The sequence below is a fragment of the Tetrao urogallus genome (genome assembly GCF_951394365.1).
Source record: "Tetrao urogallus genome assembly, chromosome: 2".
Lineage (NCBI taxonomy): Eukaryota > Metazoa > Chordata > Aves > Galliformes > Phasianidae > Tetrao > Tetrao urogallus.
In genome coordinates, this window is record NC_136814.1 from 36992136 (window position 1) to 37007939 (window position 15804).

At 36.7% G+C, this 15804-nt stretch overlaps 1 protein-coding gene across 1 annotated transcript in view; it reads left to right on the top strand.

The window, feature by feature from the left end:
• The window catches only part of HEATR1 (HEAT repeat containing 1), a gene marked incomplete at both ends in the record, with an annotated part of 33467 nt that overhangs the window by 7399 nt on the left and 10264 nt on the right, over positions 1-15804 (top strand). The window contains 19 exons of the mRNA XM_079532568.1: positions 254-371; positions 1567-1674; positions 2092-2196; positions 3269-3357; positions 3672-3883; positions 4151-4272; positions 5248-5445; positions 6467-6650; positions 6809-6957; positions 8465-8657; positions 9062-9234; positions 9768-9935; positions 10820-11062; positions 11797-11928; positions 12520-12626; positions 13417-13560; positions 14372-14490; positions 14764-14885; positions 15613-15741. Coding sequence (XP_079388694.1) covers positions 254-371; positions 1567-1674; positions 2092-2196; positions 3269-3357; positions 3672-3883; positions 4151-4272; positions 5248-5445; positions 6467-6650; positions 6809-6957; positions 8465-8657; positions 9062-9234; positions 9768-9935; positions 10820-11062; positions 11797-11928; positions 12520-12626; positions 13417-13560; positions 14372-14490; positions 14764-14885; positions 15613-15741 — 2815 coding nt within the window. The remainder of the gene's footprint in view (positions 1-253; positions 372-1566; positions 1675-2091; positions 2197-3268; positions 3358-3671; positions 3884-4150; positions 4273-5247; positions 5446-6466; positions 6651-6808; positions 6958-8464; positions 8658-9061; positions 9235-9767; positions 9936-10819; positions 11063-11796; positions 11929-12519; positions 12627-13416; positions 13561-14371; positions 14491-14763; positions 14886-15612; positions 15742-15804) is intronic.

Here is a 15804-nt window from a genome sequence, read left to right on the forward strand (position 1 = left end):
TGTCCTTACATGTTTTATCATCAGTGCCATACCTACTGGCTCATTATATTTATTTCTGGTCATTATCTACTCTAAGTGGGCTGCATATCATCTATCTAAGTTAAGACACAATGGTTGATTGCCTTCACAAAGTTTCCTAAATGGTTTGGAAAAGTGCACGTGCGTTTTCCTTGCATTTCCACGCATGTCTATAAGAAATACATGCTCTTCTGCAATGCCCTGTGGAAAACATTTGGGATTTTGTCTTTGGCAGGTATCCCAAAGCCTTAGACTCTGTGTTGGAGGAGCATCTGGAAAGTGCTATGGATCAGGCCAACCAAAATATTTTTCACCAGTTTATTTCTCTTTCATTAAGCTGTGGCAAATACAAGGTAGGTAGAAGCATAATTCTTCATCCTACCTCTTACTTTGTTATACTGTTAGAACAGTGATGTTGGGGCAAAGTTCTAAATCTCTCTTCCTCTTTTAGAACTCTATCTCTGCCATTCCCACAAAAGCCCACGACCTTACTTAAGTAGGGGAAGGTGGTTGATTAAAAAATGTGATAAAACCAAAAGCTGTTGGATTTTTTTCTTTTAAGTCCATGTTCATTATGAACAGTCATGAGTATTGGCTTTTTTCATGTTTAAAATTTATGTATTTCCACCTGCCTATTATAATTAACTTTTTTTCCTTATGAGCATAGCCACTGCGTACAGTGTTTTTGCTGATGCTTATAATATGGCTGTGCCCAGCAAGGTCTCATCATTCTGAAAGATTTTGTCAATGTCATCTATGACTTCCTGAGGGAGGGTGACAACTTCACCGCATGTCAGAAAAGGTGGCTGGACCCATTTGTTGCATTGATTTTTATGAATGCTTGTATTAAGTAACAAGAAAGAATAAAGTATCTACAGAATGCTTCCTGTGCCATTTCTGGAGAGTAATTGAAACTCGGACTGACAGAGAATTAACTACGGTTGCAACAGTTTTGTTTAAGTAATTTGAGTTATTTTGTATCACTAAGAGATGGTTAGCATCCTGAGCCTTGTTTCTAATGATTGAAAGAGTGAAGTCACTTTGGAAAAGAAGTGCTTAGTGTATTTTTTTTTTTTTACGCTGATTTTCTGAACTCACAGTTTATGTCACGGAGTGCCACTTGGATTAAGCAAAAAAAACAAGGCACACAGAATGAAGGCATATGACTCTCTTGAGGCCTTTAAACTTTGTGAGATAAGGGCAGGCAATTGTACTGGCAGGGATGCCTTTTTTAACAGTTTCTATCTGTGGTCTGTCACACTGACATTGTCGTTAGAGCTTTCTCAGAATCCTTAGATAAGAGTAACGTTTTTCTAGGACAAAAAGGTATCTGTGATTTACTGTACTATTCAGGTTGCATTCTGAAAACTGTCTTCCAAAGTGAGGAAGACCAAATTTGAAGCAGTTACACAACATCATTATTCTGCAGCTTTTTGTTCAGGTTCTCCTCTTTTCCAAAAAATTGCAGAAAGACTCTCCTCCATTATCCTGACATACACGGTAAGTATTTTTAACATCTGGTGAGTGACTCTGAAATCTGTGTTTCAGTTTCTGGAAGACTCTGACACTTCGCTTCTGCTTAGTTTGAATCATCCTCAGCCAGCTGTGCGAGTCCTGGCTCTTCAGCATTTGAAAGATGTTATTGAAACATCAAAGGTTTGTGTCACGATTCTCTCACTTAGAGAACTTAAACGTATAAAATCTGAAAGCTACATCTAAAACATCTAAAAGCTGTTTGCCAGAAGTACTGGTTAAAGACCAGTGATATGTTAGACCATTCAGGTGTTATCCTGACATGATATTTTCAGAAGGCTTCTGGCAGCTTTTTCCTTTGTTCTGGAGTCTGTATGTAGTTCTCGTTTATTAAGCTGCTTGAAGACTGAGATAAAATCTAAGTCAACATTACTTTTGTTTTTCTTCTTTTTGTTGAAATTTAGTCTCTCAGTTATGTGTGATTTAATCTAAATGTTACTGCTTCTCTTGTTCTACAGTTCCAGTACTTCATTAAAAGCCAATTCCAATAATTCATTAAATTGTGCTAGCGTATTTTTTTCTTGGCTCTTCTTTCTTTAGTTTCTTCAGGAAGGCTTTGATCAGTCATTCATAGAAGAAGCAATTTTTGGGCGCCTCAAGGATGACAACAGAGATGTTGTCATGTCTGCTTTCAGTGCTTTGGAGGTGGGTGTATTTCTTTTGATAAGTTAGGTGATATTTTAGCAGCTTCCGAATATGTGTCTGGATTGTATTCTTTGTAATTGTCCTTCTACTTGTCTTCTTGGTATATGGCTTTTGTCTTTCATTGCTCTTCTACTCCTGTCTTTGGTGTATGGCATTTTTAGCAAGATGAAACAGCACAGACTTGGGAGGCTATAGTTCACTTTGTCACACATACTCCTCTGCCACAGTTTTCTGCATTCTCATCTTTCTCAAAGTTTGTAGTTAGCTTGGATTTATATGTTTCCTTATATAGCTATTAAAGCATATTTGAATTGTTAATTATGAAGTGTGCCTCCTGCTTGTCCAGTCTGAATGTCTATAAAAATGCAAGCCATGTCAAGTGACTTTCGTATGGAAAATGACGCAATGAGAACTCATTACGTTAGTGAGAAATATTCAGCTGAGTTTTTCCATATGGGAGTCATTTGGTCAGTTGGTATTAGCTAAGTACTGAGCACCAGCTCAGGTTCGCTGGATAGGACTCTGGTATGCATTGTAGTGATTGTTTCCAACAAGGGTAACGGTCTGTCTTTGTTGCTTCTACTAGAAGTAGTGGGACGTATTATTAGCAGTAGTATAATTGGCCTTTTGTGTTCATTCATCCTTACTAAAACATGGGAATAGAAGTGAGTGACTATGTTTAAACTTGAATATCTTTTATTAATGCGTCTTATATTTTTGTCATAAATATAAGTGTTGCATTGCCTCCTACGGTACTGACCTAAAACCAGGCCAGGACCAAAGTAAAAGCAGGTCTTATCCAGAGTGCTTTGCTTGTCTCTTTGTTTATCAGTTCACCTAACATTTCTGCATTTAATAAATTCTCCATACTTTATCATCTCCATAGGCCGCACCGGGCAGCCTTATAACATTACCTCGATTATATTTTTATTACACTGTCATCAATAGGAGTTTCGTTAGAGCTGTTTGATCTGTGTTTCCACTTTGTATAGCAGTTATGTCATCCATTGTGAACAGTAAACTATTTTTCATTTTATTATGCTTACATTTCTTTTTCTTGATTACCTTCCAGATTTTCAGGAAAGAAGTAAATCCAGAAGTAGTGGTTTCAAGCCTTCTGAGCATCTTCCAGAGAGCTGATCTTTCAAAGGATGGAAAGTGGTACATTTGTGTCTTTTTTCAGGCTATTTTCTTTCTGTATAAATTAAATAGAAAAGTAATTTCGAAGAATGCTTAAAATAATTTCCACTTTAAATACTTTTTCTTATGCTTTATCTATGCTGAATTGTAGGATAATTTTTCAGTTGTATACTGTTTCCATTGTGTTCCTTGTTTATTCTCATTGCTAATTGCATTCTGAAGAAAAAAAAAAAAAAGAAAAACAACATCAGAAACATCGTGGAAAATGGTGAATAAAACAAAGTGTAGTAGACATGCTAGAAAAATGGCTTATCAACATCACTTTTTTCTCTTAGGTATAAGGTTCTGGAGAGAGCAATACAGATTTTAGTCAAAGAGGAGATTTTAAAAGAGAAGAAAGAACTGCTGGATGAAGCAGTAATGCAGTTGTTGCCCTTTATGGTGATCACCAATGCAAATTCAAAATCTTCAGAATGGAAAATGGCCATTTGTTTATCAGAATCTGATCTCTGCTCCTTACACCCTTTGTTGAAAGACTGGCCGGAAGGTAATGTATTCAGTGTAACTAATCTGATGAAAAAAGAATTGTGACAATTTAGGACTCGGTACTTACTGAGGCTGAATGCTTATTGAGGGAGATTGGCTGTTTTTAACAGGCTGTCATACTAGGGGTGTGATTAGAGTTCTTAAAAAGCTCATTTTAAAAATGAAGTTGTATGGTATTTTTCTTACTAATTCTTATTATTGAGCTATCCATGTTTTAATATCTGATTTGTATACCTGTGTCCTCTGATTTGTTTTTCTTATGGAGTAGTTCTTCAGGAGGCAATTAAATCTAGCAAGTCTGCAGAACTGGTTGGAATGGTCAACAAGAAGATGATTCTGCTATTTTCTAAAAACATGACTTCAGGGGACTCTTCCTTACTATTGCAAATGGTATGTGTACCATGCTTTTCTAAGCTGAATTTCTAGATGATCACTATAGTAGAACAGATGTGGCATAGAAGAATTTTCAAGCTTCTAGGGAGATACATGTATACTGCATAGCAAACTCAAGTACACTCTAGATAAAACACGTTTCTGTCTTAACATAAGGAAAAGAAGAAATTAAGCTATTATCTATTTGGACAAATTATTTTTCTAATTAAACTTGGTTTAATTTTTATTTCCTAGAAAAAAATATCTAGATAATTAACAAGTTTACCTGTGGGTAGAAGTACACACAAATGCATGTACATTCCCAGGTTCCAAAGAATACCATTACAGCAGATAATAATTTGTAGCATCAACTTATTTAGGCTTGCAAATGAAACATGCCATAAAGTTGTTGCAACCCTGCACCTCAGGGAAGCCAACTTTGACCTCTTCAAGGACCTGCTTGCAGGTATCCCATGGGCTAGAGCATCAGAAGGTAAGGGAGCCCAAGAGAGTTGATTGACATTCAAGCACCGCTCCTTCCAAGGTGCTTTCAAGGCTGGCGCATTCCTAAGAGTAAGAAATCATGCAAGGGTGGAGGTACATGGGTGAGCAAGGAGCTCATCAAAAATCTCAAATGAAAGAAGCAAGTCTAAGGAATGTGGAAAAGGGATCTGGTCACTTAGGAGGAATATAGGAACATTGTCAGGGCATGAAGGGATGTGATGAGGAAGACTAAGGCCCAGTTGGAATTAAATCTGGCAAGGGAGGTCAGTGACAAGAAAGGCTTCTTAAAGTATGTCAGTAGTAAATGGAAGGCCAGGGAAAATGTGGGTGTGCTGCTGTATGAGGTGGGTGCCTCAGTAATGGAGAACACACAAGGGAACCTCCTTTAGATCCTTTCCAACCCCTGTGATTCTGTGATTCTGTGAAAGTCATAGTGAAGTCATGCTATCTTACAGACTCATTGTTTTTTCCTCCCCTCCTATTTCCAAGGTTGATGATCTGATACTTGTTGCTGAAATGGAATCTGACAGTGTGAGACAGAAAGTAACTGCACATGTAATTGGTTCCATGCTTGTTCAATGCTGCTGCAATTTACCGATGAAGGAAAACTATTTTTCAGTGGCTCTCAGGGTCTTTCATTTCTTGGATGAAAAGATACGAAACCTCAGAGCTTGTCATCCTGAAGAGGTAAGATGTAAACAGTTTGGAGAAAGCATTTTCTTAGTAGCAGAGGAAATGTATTAGATCCTAAGAACATAAAATTCAGAAACCTTGAGGAGGACTGAAAGTCTTGCCTTCGTTTACTTTCAAAGCCGAATCTTTCACTTGGCAGCAGTAATAGAAGCTACCATTAAGAATTGCTGTTACGTTGTACCACTCCAGTGAGTCCTTGTTCAGAAAGAATATATATACGTGAAGAGCTCTTGCCTTATGCTCCACCAAATGATTCAGTGTATCAGTGCTGTCAGCTCAGCACCAGGTCAGGACCGTTTTTTCTAGCTACTTTGTGGTATTACGTGGTATCATTATTCAGCTTAGGAATGCAAGTTTTTTTTAGTTGCTGAGTACAGGGTTTGGTGTCTCAATATGGGAAGGAAGGAAAGACAGCAAAATATGAAAAAGATCTTATATTAATTACAGCTTCATGCACATCCTTGGAGAAACAGTATTTCTGCATCTTTCACCTGTCTTTGTTTCTATTAATATTTCCCAGCAGGTTTGTTGCTAATGTTGTTTATTTATTTTAATATTGAAACAGTTTGTTCTTTTTTGGTCTGTATAAGAAACCCACTTGAGCAGGGCCGTGTTTCTTAGTGTACACCTCCCCTGCATCCATCATGTAGCAATACATGGTAATTAGCTTTTCTTACCTCAAATGATTCCCAAGCAGACGTAGATGTAAGAATGAAACTGGGTGTCCACAGAATGCTGTAACTCCCAGCGTCTTTGAAGAGATATTTTGTGGAGAGTTGTATTTTCATCCTTTTGTTATCTTGCTTGTGTACACTCTTAGTCATGGTAGTAAGAGCAGATTCGGGTTTTAAAACTGCAGATGCAAATTTAAGTCTAAAATCAGAAACGTAATTCAGTTATTACGAATATCCATTTTGAAGTTAGAAGTGAAATATTGCTGGACATGAGTGCTAAATTCTATTTTCTGTTGGATGAGAGTGTGACAGTGTCCATTTAAATAAATTTTCATTCACAGGAAACTCCCTCAAATTGGTCTGTTGAAACAGTACAGGAAAGTTTGGTGCCAGTGGGCTTATTAACTATGTATATAGAAAAGCTCAATAGTGACCAAAGTATTGATGCAGAGGAGTCAGCTATATTTGTGTTTCTATTGAGAAGCTTCATTAATGACCTAAAACCTCCTCCATCCTTTCCAAAAGGTAAGCATTAAGGTTTTGACACTCATCTTTTACACATCAGTTTGAAATGAGTATGAAATCTGTTGATGCGTTGTCTTATTTTAACTGTTTATTTCCTCATTATTCCTGAAGCTGTTATATGCAGCCACTGTAACAGAGTTATAACCTATGTTTTTTAGAAGAAACTTGGTGGAATCCCGAATCTCTAAATCAAGATTGCAAGGACTACCTGCACCTCCTTTTGGGGCTATTTGACCTACTTGTTTGCGGAGCTAGTGAGGGGAGCGATGCTGTTCAGTACCGAGCATTGATGAATCTCTTATTCAAGGTATTATTTTTAGATCTATTTTCTTAGTTATGCTTCTGAGTTATTTTGCGGAGTATTTTGTAAATATTACACAGAAACAGATGTTTTTAAAGAAAAGTGAGAAAATTGAGAATTGATCGTGCAGTGCTGCTTGTGGCATGCTAGTGCTGTGAGCAAATTACAGTCCTAAGCTTCAGGATTGAAAGTACTAAAAAACTGGAGTGAAAAAACAATGGACAAGCTGAGGCAGAGGTGAATACATAATAATTATTTGCTTCAGTGCTAACTTAAGTTTGAGTTAGAGCTTCTGGTCCTGCCAAGCAGTTGTTCTTTCAGATTTGGTAGCTTTTAAAACACAAAAATTATAAGGAGGACTTTGTTTTTGAAGAAGAGAGATGAGTAAAGAAGATGGGAGAGGAGACTCCACGGAATTTAAGGAATGGATTTAGTAATGTCCTTGGAGCGTAATGAAGGTAACAGCAGCAGTAATAATTTACTTCTTTCACTTCTGGAGTAGTGCTGACCTCTGATTTTGGGAGTGTTTAAAGGTCAAGAAAATTATTTTTTCCTGCTGCAGTGTAGTTTCTATAAGTAGAAGCTAGATTTTGGTGGAATCCTGGGAAAGACAATAGGGAAGAGTATGTCAAAGGCTTTATTGCTTTGTTCCAGTAAGCTCTGTTCAGTCTGCTGGATGCTGAGTGGGCTCTCCTGTTCAATGAATGGAGGAGACCTCTGAGGAGTCCAGAGGCAGTCTGCAGACAGGAGGAGTATTAGCTGTTGTCAGACTACATAGTAAACGAGAACCATAAATTCACTTGGGAGACTGCTTCAAAATCAGAAGTTATCCTCACTGAGCTTTGACAGGATGGTCCTAAAGTGGAGCTGAAATAATTGGATGTGGATGTGTGAAAAACTGAATCAAATCTTCTGGAGCAGCTACCTACTGAAGGGGGAAGGAGGCAGGTGTGCTCTGACTTGTGTCTGAGAAGGTCAGCAATACATGTATGATTCAGGGTTTACTTTGGCTCTATAAAAACACACGGAAAACCCACAAAAAAATTCTAAGAGTAACATTTAGTGTGAATATTCAATAGAGACAACTGTGCCACACAAGGGAGATAAACTGTCAGTCCTTAAATACTGGCTTATGGATTTCTGAAAATCATTTTATATGACAGATGAAAATGTCAGGAGCTCCTTCCTTAGAGTACTTGCAATATAAATGTTTCTGCTGTTCGAAAGAGGAGATCAGAAGTTCTTAATTTTGGTTTGTTTTTCACATAAAAAACCTCCTTTAGTTAACACATTTATACAAATATTCTTGTGGATGTGGTTTTAGTCTGCAATGAGAAGGAAAAATATACTATATTTACATACCCGACTCTTTAATTTTATTTCTTTGTACTCCTTTGATTTAGGTGGTTTACTGGATGTTTTGAATAATATTTGGCCAAATAAATTAAAGCTTTCAAACAAATGCTCTTCTTTTTTTCTCTTTTTTTTTTTTTTAATTCCCATTACATTTAAGGTGCATCTAAAAGATTCAGAGGTTCTCTTCAAATTCCTTTCCGTTTTATGGACTTACAGCTTTAGCCTTTCAAATCATCTGAATTATGAAGTCAATGCAATGCTACAGACTCGAGCTCTGTATATTGGCTATGCAGTGCTTGTATCTCAGACTTACCAAAAGAAGAAACAGCTGTTATCACTATTGTCTCCAGGTAAGTAAAATGGTGTACCTATCTCATCTTAAGTCTTAATCACAGTACTTTTAAATTTCATGTCATTTTCCTGTGTTCTATACCATGAAGGGTATTTTTAAATCTTTAAGGTGTTAAAGACACAAGATCATATGCTGAAGAAGTCAGTTACAGCACCTTACTTTCTGTTTAGGAAAAGGATGTCACAGTCAGTAGCAATATATGAATTCTGTGAGCTTAAACTTGGATGTAAGAGGTGTGGTGAAGGAGTTCAGAGCTGTGCTGTCTTGTAGTCTAGAGGTTTATAGTGAAAAGACAACTCTTTTAATTCCAAAGTAATATCAGTGCCTCTTCAGAGACAGTTAAATAAAATTCTGATCGTGCAATTCTCCTAGCTTTTCCTCCTTTCTTCTCTCTTTTTGCAGTGGTGATATCTCTGCTAATTAATTTGGGTAGTCCTGTGAGTGAAATTCGAAGGGCTGCTCTCAATTGCTTCCATTCCTTGAGCAGTATGAAAGAGTCTCTATTTCACCCTGTTCTTCAGCATCTTGGGCAAAAGACAGAGGAGATCATATCTGACCCTACGTACATAACACAGGTATTTTTGCTAATAAGGTGTGCATTGGTACAAGTTTGGTTTGTGGCTGTGAGCTTCTGTTCTTTTCCAGAGGAATCAAGTTAACTGGAAATGTTCATTGTTTCTGTCAAGTTGCCAGCTTTGAAGGAATGTGATTCTTACAGATGGCTTAGACGGTGGGCTATCAAGAGAAATGGAAAAAGACTGTATGTCAGCCAAATTTGCTTTGAAGGAAAAACAAAAAGCAGTGGATTTCACTTGAATACTTGATGAGAATTGATATAGCCACTAGCACTGCAAAAAAGGAAATGTAGCAAGAGCTTTGACGTGCTTCTTATTTGTTTACCTTAAAGGACTGTAAGAATATTCAAATAATGTGTCACATACAGAAAATTGAGAATATCAGTCAAGAGATGGTAACCTGTGGTTTATTTACAGATGAATAATTCAGCTTGTATCTGAATTGTGTTATTACAAAAGCATTGAATAAATGTTGTTTTAAGGCATTTTTATGGCAGGGAGATTACTTAATTTTCACTTCGTTACTGAACTAGGTTATGGCAATACTATTTGAGGAACTTGAGACACAACCAAAGCAGAAATCCCAGAAGAAAAAACTGTCTGAAGCCTTGGAAAGCATAGTCGATTGTGTACAAAACCCTACTGCCCCATCATATGTTGCAAAAAACTTAATGAAAATTCTTCATGAAGTCCATGGTGAGGTGAGTGCAGCCTTGATAGTTCCACACTTCTTCTGTCATTATTTTATCTAACCGAAACACAGAACAATCATTTAATTTAATTCAAATTTCATGTAATAGCAATGCTGTTAAATAACTTCATAATTTGTAGATTATTAGGCATTAAATTGGCACTCCGATAATAGGCAGTAGTGCTGCAAAGTATGATATAATAAACAAGATATTTTCATGCTCTATCCAGGAATGCATGGGATGCAGTATTTTGTGTTGGAGTTGTTAAGGAAGCTCCTTTGAAGTTACTGAAAACAACTGTTTCAGAAGAAGGTTGTTTCAGAAGGAATTGATTACCTTGGTTAGGTATCAGTGAATGTAGAGTTTTCTGTACAGAATTGTAACATAGGAAGTACTATTTATTTAATTTTATTAGTACGTATTAACTTAATTATATCCCAAGTATATTCAGAATTCCTCCTTTCTAAATGCTGGAAAATATGAGTTTACTGTTCAAGGAAATGAATGGAATTACGAATTTTTACATTCTATTCAGTTGTCTGTTTCTTGAAGGGATTGTACACTGCATAGAGATGAGTGTTCCTCCCCCAGTTCTGAGTTTACAGGAGACATTAGTCATAAACTACTTTTTAAAATGCCCTCAGTTTTTCAAAAGCATGAAATATCCTGCAAAGGTGTAATAGCAAAGGAGCGATTGAGGAAATATTCCTGGTAACCTGACCACAAGACACGTATTTTTCCTCTTTAATAGCTGTTGAATAACATAGAATATATAATGTCACACCAGACAGGGAGCAGATGTTGCAGTAAAATGAAGCTGTGCTATTGGAAGTTTGTTAAAAGAAGAATGCATTAAAAGCCAAACTATTCTTACAAGTCTCCTCTGTTGGCAGATGATTCTCACTCATCTTCTGCCTGCCCTAGACCGGTTGCTTGAGAAGGTCTTGAAGGAACCTGAGACAATGTTGAAAGATGAAGTTGTTCTCCTGCATCTCATACTTGGAAAGTTTAATGAACACTCAGCAGCCCTCTTGTGCAAGAATCGGCAGAGTCTGGATTTATTTATCAAAAGTCTACACGCTGCCACAAAAATCTATGAAGAAGTTCCACCTTTCCAGATCACAGCACTTGGGCAGGTCTGGCTCTGAAAGACTTTTAATCTATTTTTGTGCTTAAGGAAAAAAGTAATGTTTAGAATTGGATTTTACAAGAACACTGTGTTAAGGAGTCCATAGCTTTTGACCTGTCTTTGTTTCATTACAAGTTTACAAAGCGTCCATTGTGTCTTTGAAGCAGCTAAACAGGCTGCAAAGCTTTCAAATTTTCTGGAAGGAGATGTTGCTGCTGGCTTCATTTGTGTACTTGGACAAGTACAGAGTGTTGAAATATTATTGTATTTGCATGCATGTGAATGCCTGTATGATTCCCTGCAGATGCTGGTGTTCGTGTTCCTTAGGCTACTTTTTGTCAGTGGTATAGGAAATTCCTGCTTTTTTTCCTGATTAAAAAAAAAAAAAATGTCAAGAGAAAATATAATAGTTTAAAAAGTCTTATTTGAAGGACATCTATAGAGTCAGACCTTCCGTCTGTAGTACTACCCTGTATTTTAAGAAATAAATGCCAGGCAACAGCAGTTTACTCCCTCCATCAGAAAAAGCATTTAAGAAAATTTTAGGAACAAATATATTTTGGTATTTCAGAAACATGTTTTAATTTAAGGATTTTTTTATGTATACAAATACGTAGCTAATAAGTAAATCTGTATGTGTGATAGGTGAGTCATAATCTAGTGTGCCCAAGTTTCATTGCTTTTTAATTTTGTTGCCTTCTTACAGTAAACCTTTCTGTCTTTTCATTTCTTCCTTTGTAGATTACTAAGCCATTCTTTGCAGCTCTCTCAGATGGGAGGGTGCAACAAAAGCTGCTGAAAGTATTGTTTGACTTACTGTTAAATTGTAAGAACCCACTTTGTGCCCAGATGATTAGCAGTGTGTTTAAAGGGGTAAGTGGTAAATTCCAGTACATAGAATTTTGCTTGAATGTATGGCAGTGGCTCCCTGTTGCAACACTGAATGCCCATTGTTTATATCATTTATAGCACTAAAGGAATCAAAACTACTTGTTATATAATTGTGTTAGTGGCATACAAATTTAAATAGTTACTTTTAGAAGGTATTTCTGTAGAAATAATGCATCAGTCATTCATTACGTTATGTGAATGAATGACTTCAGTAGAAGTCACTTCTTTCTATTGCACTGATGATCATTTTCTGGGTAAAAACTGTTTTTTTTTGTTTGTTTGTTTGTTTTTATGGTTACTAGAAGACTTTTCCCAAAATACATTAATTGTAGCTTTCACATAGTAATTTATTGTATTACTTGCACTTGAAATCACTCACTTTCTATGCTACAAGAATTAAAAGGAGAGGCATTCAGATATTACGGTGATCTAACTTAAATGTATGAATATGTGGGTTATATACCCATATGTGCATGAAAAGGATACATTTAAAAAGAGAAAGGAGGGGCCATAGATGCATGGTATGGTATGACACATTGCTCGTGTGCAATTACATTATTGTTTTTGTTTCAGATTTCTGTGTGTGCTGAGCAGATCGTTACAGAAATTGAGCCTCCTGAGAAAACCAAAAGTCTGGCCACTGTTCAGCAAACTAGAAGGCAGAAAATGCAGCAACAAAAGTAAAATAATTAGAAATAGAAATGCGTTCTGAAAAAGTTTGAAAATGTGGCTAATTTAATTATATTTCACAGTTTGTATTGAAAGCATGAATATCTTTTTCTTCGTTTCCCCTGTTCAGTAAAATAACTCTGAGCTACTTTCAGCAGCATAAAACCAACCAGTGTTGCTGTTATAAAGCAGATAAAACTGTAGTCCTAATTTAATTAAATTTTTTAAAAAATCCCTCTTACTGAAGTTTTAATGTTGGCATTTGCCCTTGGTTTTGTGGGTATTAAACTTCCTTCGTATTAAAGTTGTATGGACAGACTCCTGTACAAGTGGCTGGAGCTTAACAATGTTCATCAAAATGTTGGTTAGTGAATGAAAGACAGCATTTTCTTTTAGTTAAAATGGAAATATAATCATTAATTTTTAGACAGCTTCATCTATTATGTTCTCTCCATTCTCATAAAGAAGCAGCTATCTAAACACTATACTTTGTGTTGGCTGTTGGCTGCTGTTAGAACAGGATGTTGTGTTTGTTTTCTTGGTTTGGCTGGAGTGGCTTCTTCTTGTCTTCTTTATCTCAGTTGGCCTTATTTAACAAACATCACTTATTAGAATGATCCATGTCAGAGTTTTAGTACAAATATTGTCTCCTTTCCAGAAGAAGAAGTAAAGGATATTACTAATTTTGTGAAAGAAAATGTATATACACCTATATTTTCTTAGCTTATGTCTCTATTTTCTGAAACATTGTACTATCTTCTTTGGAATTCTATATCCTGATTGTTTGTCTTCTCTTTTTAGAAAGCCTCCGGATGCAGAATTGGCACCAGAAACAAGCAACTTCAGCTGGCAGAGGGTTATGCTTATTCTAGAATTACTACAGCACAAGAAAAAACTTAAACGTCCACAGGCACTGGTACCTGCACTTTTTAACCTGCTGAGCCGGTAATTTTGTCTCTATAAAACATTCTCTTCTGCAGCAGACTTTGTAAAGCATTGAAGTATGAGGTACTTTTCCCTAGTGTGTTGCCAGGTTCTGTAGTTTGCCTTTTTTACATAAAATTTCTTCTAGGTACATGGAATAGGTAAATCCCTCCTGCTGTAAGTGAAGGTCAGGTTTGAACATCCACATGTCAGTGGGTCCTGATGAGATGCATCCCAGAGCCTTGAAGGAGCTGGTTGACGTAGTTGCCAAGCCACTCTCGATATTTGAAAAGACATGGCTGTCAGGTGAAGTCCCTGGAAGAAAGGCAACATCGCATTCATTTTAAAGAAGGGTAGAAAGGATGACCCAGGATGACTACATGTCAACCTCACCTCTGTGTGAGGGATGATGAAACAGGTCCTCCTAGAAGCTAAGGCATGTGGAAGAGGAGATGATATGAGACAACCAGCAGGGCTTCACCAAGGGCAGGTCCTACCTGATCAACCTAGTGGCCTTGTTTGATGGCCTGACTGGGTCAGTGGACAAGGAAGCTACTGATGTCATCTATCTGGACTTCATTAAGGACTTGTACACAGTCACCCGTGACATCTTTCTCTCCAAACTGGAAAAATATGGATTTGATGGGTAGACTGTTTAATGGATGAGAAACTGGTTGCAACAATGTACCCAGTGGCCACTTTCTAGAAGCCTCAGTTTAAAACTTCCGTAGAATAAAGATTGCAGTTTCTCATTCGCATTTTAATATGTTATTTGATCACTTATTTTTCTATCTCCTCTTTTCAATCTGTGAATTTGTTCTTGAATGCATAGGTGTCTGGAACCTCTGGCATCAGAAGAAGAAAATATGGAATATACAAAGCAGTTGATCCTGAGCTGCCTGTTAAACATCTGTCAGAAACTGTCACCAGATGGCAGCAAGATCCCCGCAGGTAAAAATTGCCAAATATACCAAATATATTAATTGGTACCATCAACAGTACAGCTTTTAAATAATGGCTTCTACATTTTTTATTCTTGGAGTCTACAGTGTTGTCAAGGGACCTGCATTGTTTTTTGTGTGTTTTTTTTTGTTTGGTTACTTGGTTTTGTGTTTTTGTAGATTCTGTAGGTACGGTCTGCAGTTCGAAACCATTGCTTGTACTCATGTTTATTCTAGCATGGTTGACCATTAGAGCTTATATTAATGAATTATTTGCTCACAGATATCCTTGACAAAGAAAAATTCAACGTGGAACTGATAGTTCAGTGCATCAGAATATCTAAAATGCCCCAGACACATCACCATGCACTGCTTCTCCTTGGTGCTGTTGCTGGCATGTTTCCTGTAAGTAGTACCTGAAGAGACAGAGGTTTTTTATTGGAAGAATTTTGGGTTTCACTTTGAGTTTGCCTTTTTTATTTTTGGAGTTACTTTTCTTTGTCACCATCTTACTACTATTACCTGCTATAAAGCTGAGCTTGTCTTATGCATTAATATTGACTCTGACAGGATTTCCAAGTTCAGAATAAGAACAAATATTTTGCATCAATCTTACCTTTCTTTTTAAATCTAAAACACTTTCAGCTCACAAAACCCAAAAGAGAAATGTTGCCACACCTTGCTCTAAGTTGAGACAAAGTGTAGGAACCTAATTCTTGAGCAAGGTGACAGAACCACTCCAGCTCACTTATTGAAGTAATCACTGTAGGTGTTTCAGAAGTATAAAAAGAGCAGAGAGGAGCTGCAGGTCTCCTCATAGCTGATTTTGCTTGTCATGCTACCATAAGACTGAATTCAATAATAAAGATAATTTTATGAAACTGAACTTAATTTCTACTCTTAAGTGATTTGCTTGAAAGTGTGTCTTGGTCTCTAAATAGCATTAAGAACTGAATAGTCCCATATTATACATTGAAAATTAGTTAATTGCCAATTTTGGGAAGATAGCAGTGATTCTTATTTTATTTTATAGAAATCAAGTGACATCTTTAGGAGCAAGAGATACCTTATGGTATAACATATGGAGCAGCACTTCAAAGAAACTAATCTCATCTTTCTTTTTTTTTTCCAGGATAAAGTTCTCCATAACATCATGCCCATTTTTACATTCATGGGAGCAAATGTCTTGCGTCTGGATGACACGTACACATTCCAAGTAATAAATAAGACAGTGCAGATGGTTATTCCTGCTCTTATACAGGTATTTATACAGTAAATTTGTCCTCTTAATGGAAAGGACTTGGAAAAAAGTGGACTGTATGTG